We start from the raw sequence: 8,912 nt of genomic DNA, 5'->3' as shown, positions 1-8,912 counted from the left end.
AGGAGGTGGAACAGAAGCACTAAATACAATATTAGGCCAATTAACTGGAATACCCCATGAAACCAGGACCCTAAACCTTCAAACCAAGGAACCACGTCCCATGTGGTGCTTGGTTGTACATAAGCAGCCTCAGCAGCTATTCTATTTTGTTGATGTTGTTCTTGTAAATGTACCTATCACACAACGTTCGCTAATGCAACTTTTTACAGGTGTACAACTTATAGACAGCAGTTACATTAGTGGGCTGTGCAACCCTACCCTTAATCAAAGTGAGGTCATGCAATATTTGTCCTTTTGTGACTGACTTATTTCACTCAGCATAATGTCTTCAAGCTCCATCCATACTGTAGCATGTATCAAGACTGCTTCTCCTACTGGCTGAGTAGTATTCCATTTTATGTATGTACGTACCACCTTTTGTTTATCCATTCATCTGTTGATGGGCATTTAGGTTGTTTCCCCCTTTGGGCCACTGTGAATAGTGCTGCAATGGACATTGGTGTACAAGACTCTGAGTTTCTCCTTTCAGGTCTTTTGGGTATATCTGTAAGAGTGGAATTGCTGGGCCATATGGTAGTTCTGTTTTTAGTCTTTTGAGGAACCAAGCTTGTCTTTTAAAGGCATGATCAGATTATGGGATTTCCCTGCTTCAAACCCTGTCATGACTTCTCGTCACATTCAGAATAAAATCTAGATTCCTTCGCAGGGCCCAAAGGATTCTACATGCTGTGGCCCCTACTTCCCTTTCTACCCTCCTCTCCTCCGTTCTCTCCCATGCTGAGTCCTGTTTAGCCACACCGGCTTTCCTATTGTTTCTTAAACTCGCCAAGCTCGTTCCTTCCTTCCCACTTCCTCTGCCTGGCACACTTTTGCACCACCTCTTCACATCACCTAACTTCCTCTCTCCTTTCAGGTTGCTCTTTGAACACCACTTTCTCATAGAGGCTTTCCACAACCACCTTATTGTCTAAAATAGGTTCGCTCCCAAACCAATCACTGTTCTATTACCTTTATTTAGTTTTCTTCAAAACATGTATCACTTCCTGATGTTTTATTCATTACTTGATTTCTTTGAAATCTGACTCTCCCAATAGAACGTAAGCGCCACGGGAACACAGGATTCTATCTTATTGACCAGTATATCCCCAGCACCTACAGCAGTGCTTAGTCCACAACAGGCACATGATACGTGTCTATCGAAGGTCTGAGTGATGAATAATTCCCTCCACCTGGAGACCTGTGTTTTGTAAAACTGTATCAAGTGATTATGGCCGGTCTCCTCTCAGTGTGAACCAGTGAGCTATAAAAATGTTAGAAATATGTCCTCGTCCAGTACCTTTTAGAAATATGTCCTAGTCCAGTACCTTGTGCTTAAGCATTAGATAAAAATTAACTACAGTTATTACAGAACCAGTTTGTCATATGTTACCCAAGCCACAGACCTTGAGACTAGTTCCCCTGGACCCGCGTCATCCAGGATAGTGATGAGTTTATCAGACCAGATTACATTCCCTGCAAGGTCTGGAGCATGGTTCCTCTCTGGTTGAACACAGGGTATTCCTGGAAACTTGAAATGTATTTCCATTCCTCATACCTTTTTCATCTTTCCCCCTTTGTTTTTTTCTTAGTTCCCTCAATTGCATATCTACCCACAAGCCCTGTAGAATATAATCCAGATTTTGGATCCAAGATTCTACTCATTTAACCGTTTGGAGTGTCTTAGTTATCTAGTGCTACAAGAGTACCACAGTGGGTGGCATTAAGAAAACATATTTATTTTCTCATATTTCAGGAGGGTAGAAGTCTGAAATCCCGGTGCCGGATCTAGGGGAATGCTCTCTCTGTTTTTGTCGGCTCTGTGGGAAGGTCCTCGTCTCTTTTCAGCTTCTGATCCTTGGCTCCTTGGTAATCTTCATATGGCTTGGCATCTATCTTTCCCCATCTCTGCTTGCTTCTCTATGTCTAATCTGCTCTTTTTATATCTCAAAACGTGATTGGCCTAAAACACAGCCTACACTGATAAGGCCTCTTAACATAACAAAGAAAACCATTCCCAAATGGGATTATAAGCACAGGTATAGGGGTTAGGATTTACAACACATATTTTTTTGGGGGGGGGCACAATTCAATCCATAACATGAAGTAAAACAAAATGTGAAAGAATTATTCACTCCTTTTGAAATAGTCTGGAATTACTGGACCAATTAATTTAGGATGGCTGTTCATGACCTCAAGGTTTTCTTATCAGAACATTAATTTTCCACCCAAAACCTAAAGTGATCTGTTTAGAGCAAGGGAAGAACCATGGGTCTAAGGTCTGTAAGTGTTCCAAGATAATACTGCATAGCTTTCTACAGGTAAGTGGGTAGAGGGAAAATACTCCCTTATAGGAACCTTTACAGGGGCTTAGAATTTTAAAGTTCTAGTTCTGTATTTGTTTTCGTTGACATTTCCGTTGAGACAGTTGTAGATTCACATGCAGATTTAAAACATAATACATAGAGACCCATGTACGCTTCACCCAGTTTCCTCCAATGGTAGCAGAATATCACAACCAGGATATTGAAATTGATACAATCCTCCAGTCTTATTTAGAATTCCCCAGTTTTACTTGTACTCATTTCTGCATGTACGTATGAATTTAGTCTGTTCAATTTCAACACGTGTGGACATTTGTGTATCCACCACCACCATCAAGACACTGAACTGTCCCATTTCCACAAGCATCCCTCCTGGTGCCCTTTTAGAACCACGTACACTTCCCTATCACACGCTCCTTCCAGTCCTGTCACTAACCCATACCAACCACTAATATTCTATATTTCTAAAATGTTTGCCATTTCAAAACTGTTACATAAATGGAATCATAGAATGTATACCTTTTGGGGTTGGCTTTTTTTCATTCAGCCTAATTCCTTGGAGATTCATCCAAGTTGGTACAGATATCAATAGTTCATTCCTTTTAATTACTGAGTAATATTCCATGGTGTAAGTGTAACACAGATTGTTTAAAAATACACTCCTTGAAGGATACCTGTGCTCTCTCCAGGTTTTGGCTATTATGAATAAAGTTGCTGTCAACATTTGTGTACAGTTTTTATGTAAACAAGCTTTTCATTTCTCTGGGATAAATACACAAGAGTGTGCTTGCTGGTTCATATGTTAATTGCATCTTAGTTTTATAAGAAGCTGCCAAACTGTTTCCAGAGTGTCTGTGCCACCTGACATTCTCATCGTCAATGTATGATTGATTGATCCAATTTCTCCACACCCAAGTCAACATTTTATATCTGTCTTTTTGATTATAACCATCTTAGTTGGAGCCCAGGTGGTGCCGTGGTTAAGAGCTTAGCTGCTTACCAAGAGGTCAGCAGTTCAAATCCACCAGCTGCTCTTTGGAAAGCCTTTTGGGCAGTTGTGTTCTGTCCTATAGGTTCGCTATGAGTCTAAATCAACTCAATGGCAACGGGTTTGGTTTTTTGTTTTGTTTTGTTTTGTTTTGTTTTTTTGGTTAGTGGGTGTGAAGTGGTAGCTCATTATGTTTTTGATTTGCTTTTCCGTAATGGCAAACGATGTTCTACATCTTTTCATGTGCTTATTTGCTTCCTGTATATCCTTTCCAGTGAAATGTCTTTTGACCATGTTCTACTTGGATTGTTTGTCTTTTACTATTGAGTTTTGATAGTTTCAAAATATATTTCAGATACTACTCCTTTGTCGGATATGTGGTTTGGATATTGTTTCTCCCAGTAGACTTTTTTTGACCCTCTTCTCAGGGGCTTCTGCAGAGCAAAATTCTTTAATATTGATGACGCCAGGTTTTAATCTTTTCCTACATGGATCATGCTTTTGGTGTCAAGCCTAAGATTTCTGTGCCTACATCTAGATCTTGAAGATTTTCTCCTATTTTTTTTCTAAAAGTTTAGTAGTAGTTTGACATTTTACGTTCAAGTCTATGAGCCATTTTGAGTTAATTATTATATAAGATGTCATGTTTAGGTTATAGTGCATTTTTTTTTTGGCCTATGGATATTCCGTTGTTCAGCACCATTTGTTGAAAAGGATATCCTTTCTTAAATGAATTGCTTTTGGGCTTTTGTCAGAGATCAGTTGGGCATATTTGTGTGCATCTGTTCCTGACTTCTCTGTTCTGTTCCACTGGTCTGTTTATCCCTCCATCAATACCACACTGACTTGATTATTGTAGGTATACAATAAGCCTTAATATCAGGAAGACTGATACTTGGCACTTTATTCTTGGTCAGGATCGTTTTAGCTATTTTAGGACTGGTACTTTTTCATATAGAGGAACCCTGGTGGTACAGCGGTTAAAGTGTTTCACTGCTCACTGAAGGTGGGCAGTTTGAACTCACCAGCCACTCCATGGAAGAAAGATGTGGCAGCCTGCTTCCATAAAGATTTATAGCCTTGGAAAGTCGCTGGGGAGTTCTTTTCCTATAAATTTCAGAATAAGCTTATCTATGTCTACAAGAAACTTTTTTTGTGATTTTATGGTAGGAATTACATTAAACCTATGTGTCAAATTGAGAATCAACATCTTTACTACGTTGACTTCTAATCCATGAGCACTGTATGATTCTCCATTTATTTAGGTCTTCTTTGATTTAGTTTATCAGTTTTTTAAATTAAAAAAAAATTTCCAGCATACAGATCCTCTACATGTCTTGTTAAAAGTATGCCTAAGCATTTCATTTTCATCTGAGTGATTATAAATAGTATGTCATTTTTAATGTCGGTTTCCACATGTTCATTGTTGGTATGCAGGAACGCCAGCGATGATTGTGTTTTAATATTGTATCCTGTGATCTTATGGAACTTATTTATTTGTTCTAGGAGTTTTTAGTAATTTTTTGGAATTTTCTCCATAGACAGTCACATTATCTGCAATGCCTTGTATTTCTTTCTCATATTATTGCAGTGGTTCAGGCTTGGAGTACTCGCCTTGTTCCCACAATCATAGCAGTTACTCACCCAGTCTTTCAACATTACATATGCTGTTATCTGTATTATTTTTATGTTCTTCATCAAGTTGGTATAATTCCCTCTATTCCTAACTTGCTGAGAGATTTTATCATGAATCAATGTGGAATTTTGTGAAATGCTTTTTTTGCACAAATTAATATGAGCATATTTTTCTTCGTTGGCTTGTTAATATACCAGTTTACATTGATTGATTTTTAAATATTGAACCAGCCTTATATTTCTGCAATAAATCCCACTTGACCGTGGCATATAATTCTTCTTACAAATTTTGTTTTCGTTTTGCCAGTATTTTGTTGATCTAAGTTAAAGTGAGATATTGGTCTGTCGTTTTCTTTTTTGGTACTGTCTTTGTCTGGTTTTGCAGTATGGGTGATTCTATATACCGTGGACTGCCAAAAGAACAAAGAAATCTGCCTTGGAAGAAGCACATCCAGAATGCTCTTTGGAAGCCAGGATGGCAAGACTTTGTCTCACAAAGTTTGGATGTGTAATCAGGAGGGATCAGTCCCTGGAGGAGGATTTCATGCTTGGTAAAGTAGAGGGTCAGCGAAAAAGAGGAAGACCCTCAAGGAGATGGATTGACACGGTGACTGCAGCAATGGGCTCAAGCATAACAACCATCACGAGGATAGTACAGGGCCAAAAGTTTTTTCATTCTGTTGTATGTAGAATTGCTGTGAGTCGGAACCAGCTGGATGGCTCCTAACAACAACAGCAACAACAAGGAGTCTCTGGGTGTTGCAAATGGTTGATGCATTCACCTGCTTACCGGATATTGTCAGAGGGACTCCATTTGGTTCGGGGGAGAATGAGCCTTCCTGGGCTGCCATCTATTTCTAGTTTGGGGTTGGGAAATACTCGACCTGGGTCACCGTTTTTTGGGCGCTGTTGTATCGTTCCTCCAGTCCTGGAGTTCCAATCCAGGTTGTCTAATTCTTACCACTTTTCAGAGTTCCCTTTTTGTTGTCTCTCATGTTATTCCCCGGGTTTGTACTTGTGCTCAGTTGGAAAGAGTAGGGAGAAACGGTTCTATACCATTTGTCCAGGACAGACCAGAAATATTTTGTTCCTGTATTTTTTTAATTCCATCGTTATTGAATATTCTCTCCATTCCTGTGGTTTTCTTGCTCTGGGATACAGACGACTGATTCTTGCGTTTATTTCGAGAGGATTAAGTCTCAAAAACGACAGTGGAAATGATCAGCCCGTGTTTCCTTATGAGTTAGAAATACAAGCACCAGGAGGCAAAGTATCAAGAAAAGCCAGAGTGAAAGTTCCCCAGAAAATAACAGGCACAGAAAATCGTGGTGGTACACACAGGGTAAGGAAACGGCATCAAAATTTTCCAGGGAAGAAAAGAAAGAAACATTCAACATGTAAACAAGAGCTGCCAAAATGTATGGATCTTCATAGGAAAGACCACACAGGGGAGAAACCTTTCAAATGTCAGGAATGTGGGAAAAGCTTTAGAGTGAGTTCTGACCTTATTAAACACCAGAGAATTCACACTGAAGAGAAACCCTACAAATGTCAACAATGTGATAGGAGATTTAGATGGAGTTCAGATCTTAATAAACATCTAATGACACACCAAGGAATAAAACCCCATAAATGTTCGTGGTGTGGGAAAAGCTTCAGTCATAACACAAATCTCCACACACACCAAAGAATCCACACAGGAGAGAAACCCTTTAAATGTCATGAATGTGGAAAAAGATTCATTCAGAACTCCCATCTTATTAAACACCAGAGAACCCACACAGGTGAGCAGCCCTATACTTGTATCATATGCAAGAGAAACTTTAGCAGGCGGTCAAGCCTTCTTAGACACCAGAAACTCCACAGGGCAAGGGAAGTTGGTCCTGTGTCCCCAGTCTGAATGAAGTCACTATATTGAGCCTGACCCTAGAGAGCGTAAAAGAACATAAAATCATAAATCACCAATGATAGGAATCTCATCAATGAGAAATTTGGGAGGTGCCCATGCCATGCTTCACAGAAAGGAATACACGTTGCCTGTCTTGTCCAGTGTTATATCTTCAGTGCCTAGCACAAATTGACATATAGGGAGTACCTTATCAATAAAATAATGAAAATATATCAAGTGTATCTATTTATCATCGCCATCTATCCATCTACCTGGGTTCCTTGGATCTTTCTCAGACTCAGTGACCTACTGTCTTCAGGTATCAGGCACTTGGCAAATATATGATGGTCCCGAGTCCTGGTCTCATTCTTTACTGGTAGAGATGGAAGAGAAATATATAGTTCCCCAAAAAGAGAAAATTACTTAGTTGGGAGTGCTTTTATGGCTATTGTTCTATGTGGAGGAACATCCAAGCCCAGTGTGTGGGGAGCTTTACCCTGGTACGGAAAGAGAGGATTTAATGTGTGCTCCAGGAGAAACACCTCCATTCTAGTTGCTACTCCCCTCAGAAGCCACTGCCACAATGTCATCTGTCCAGCAATTCTAAGCAGCAAGGGCCTGAATGCCAACACAGACCTTTGGGCCTTGCAAGCACAAAACATCTGTCCTCTTGCTGGTCCTCTCAACACTGGCAAAGCCTTCCTCTAGAAGGGGCCTTTAAAATCTGGTGTGATCAGTGGGTACCAAGCTGGTCCTTAGAAAAGGCTGTTTGTGAGCTGTTAAGAGGCATGCTAAGAAAAAATGAATTCTTAATCCAGGTGAAGTTGGGATCAGTGCGTTAGATAAAATCAGTGTTTCATTACTAGAGGGCTTCTCAGAGCATTTATATGTAACTGCACAATGTGCAACTAGGGGAGTCAAGGGAGAGGGGTATGAGGATGCAGTGTTTTCCAGCATTATTTAGCCATAGGAGCCTTTCTGGTGAGTATGTTTGTCACGCCTAACATATCTGAGAACAGTGTTGTGCAACACCCATTCGGGAATCACTGACCTAGTTAAACCTTTCACCATTATAGGAACCTGAGGCCCAGAGAGGTTACCTGACTTGGTAGAACAAAAATCAGTTCTCGCATCCCCATATTCACACTGAAATGCCCTTTCCTCCACACTGCGTGGCTTCTAGGGTAGAAGGAGGGCCATATCATTAGACGTATTAGGAAGCTGAAGAGTAAGAACTTATGGCTGGGCATTGGTGGCAGAGCAAAAGTTGTCGCTGAGTGTCCTCAAGTCAATTTCCATTCATTGTGACCCCTTGTGACAGAGTAGAACTGCCCCATAGGGTTTCTTAGGCTGTAATCTTTAGGGGAACAGATTACCAGCTCTTTCTCCTGCAGAGCCACCGGATGGGTTTGAACCGCCAACCTTTCACTTATCAACCGAATACTTAACCATTGTGCCACCGGGGCTTCATAGAGCAAGAGTAACCAAAGAACACCAAATCCGTTGCCATTGAGTCGATTCCAACTCAGCGACCCTATGGGATGGAGCAGAACTGCCCCATAGGGCTTCCAGTGACCAGCTGCTGGATTTGAACTGCTGACCTTTTGGTGAGCAGCCGAGCTCTTAACCACTGTGCCATCAGGGGTCAAGAGCAGAAGTAGAGCCCATGTATTCCCTTTCCAGGAGATGAGGTGGAGAAATCTCTCTCCTCAGGGCCCCTCCAGAGGGATTCACTTCTCCAAGGTCATAGCAACCAATTCTGTTTGGAATCTTCTCCCACATCTGGTAGAGCATCCAAGTGTTTTAGCAAGGAGAGTCTCGATAGCTTCCAACAGCAGCTACAGGAAAGAGTAGATAGGAGGATTCAGTCCTGACTGACCTCTAAACTAGACCACGGCTTCCCCAACAGTGTGTAGTGAAGAACCAGTGAAGGTTCTTCATTTGCTTAACTTCCAATCTGTTGCAGACTGACATTTTTGTAAAATGCAATAAAATGAATTATTAGAAAAGTGGAATAAAAAAGCCAAAGACACACAAAATG

At 40.7% G+C, this 8,912-nt stretch overlaps 1 protein-coding gene across 1 annotated transcript; it reads left to right on the top strand.

Annotated features, from left to right (window-relative positions):
* The first annotated feature begins 3,052 nt into the window (after positions 1-3,052).
* LOC135228796 (zinc finger protein 75A-like) lies at positions 3,053-7,593 on the top strand. Its single transcript, XM_064277622.1, has one exon. The coding sequence runs from the start codon at positions 5,756-5,758 to the stop codon at positions 6,881-6,883; it is 1,128 nt and encodes a 375-aa protein (XP_064133692.1). The 5' UTR covers positions 3,053-5,755; the 3' UTR covers positions 6,884-7,593.
* The last annotated feature ends 1,319 nt before the right edge of the window (positions 7,594-8,912 follow it).

The sequence above is a fragment of the Loxodonta africana genome, chromosome X (assembly GCF_030014295.1).
Source record: "Loxodonta africana isolate mLoxAfr1 chromosome X, mLoxAfr1.hap2, whole genome shotgun sequence".
In the NCBI taxonomy this organism is placed as follows: Eukaryota; Metazoa; Chordata; class Mammalia; order Proboscidea; family Elephantidae; genus Loxodonta; species Loxodonta africana.
Note: the sequence above shows the minus strand (reverse complement) of the source record. Positions and strands in the feature narration are given on the sequence as shown.

Coding starts and splice junctions, on each gene's coding strand:
- LOC135228796 (XM_064277622.1), top strand. CDS start 5,756: ATGCATTCACCTGCTTACCGGATATTGTCAGAGGGACTCCATTTGGTT.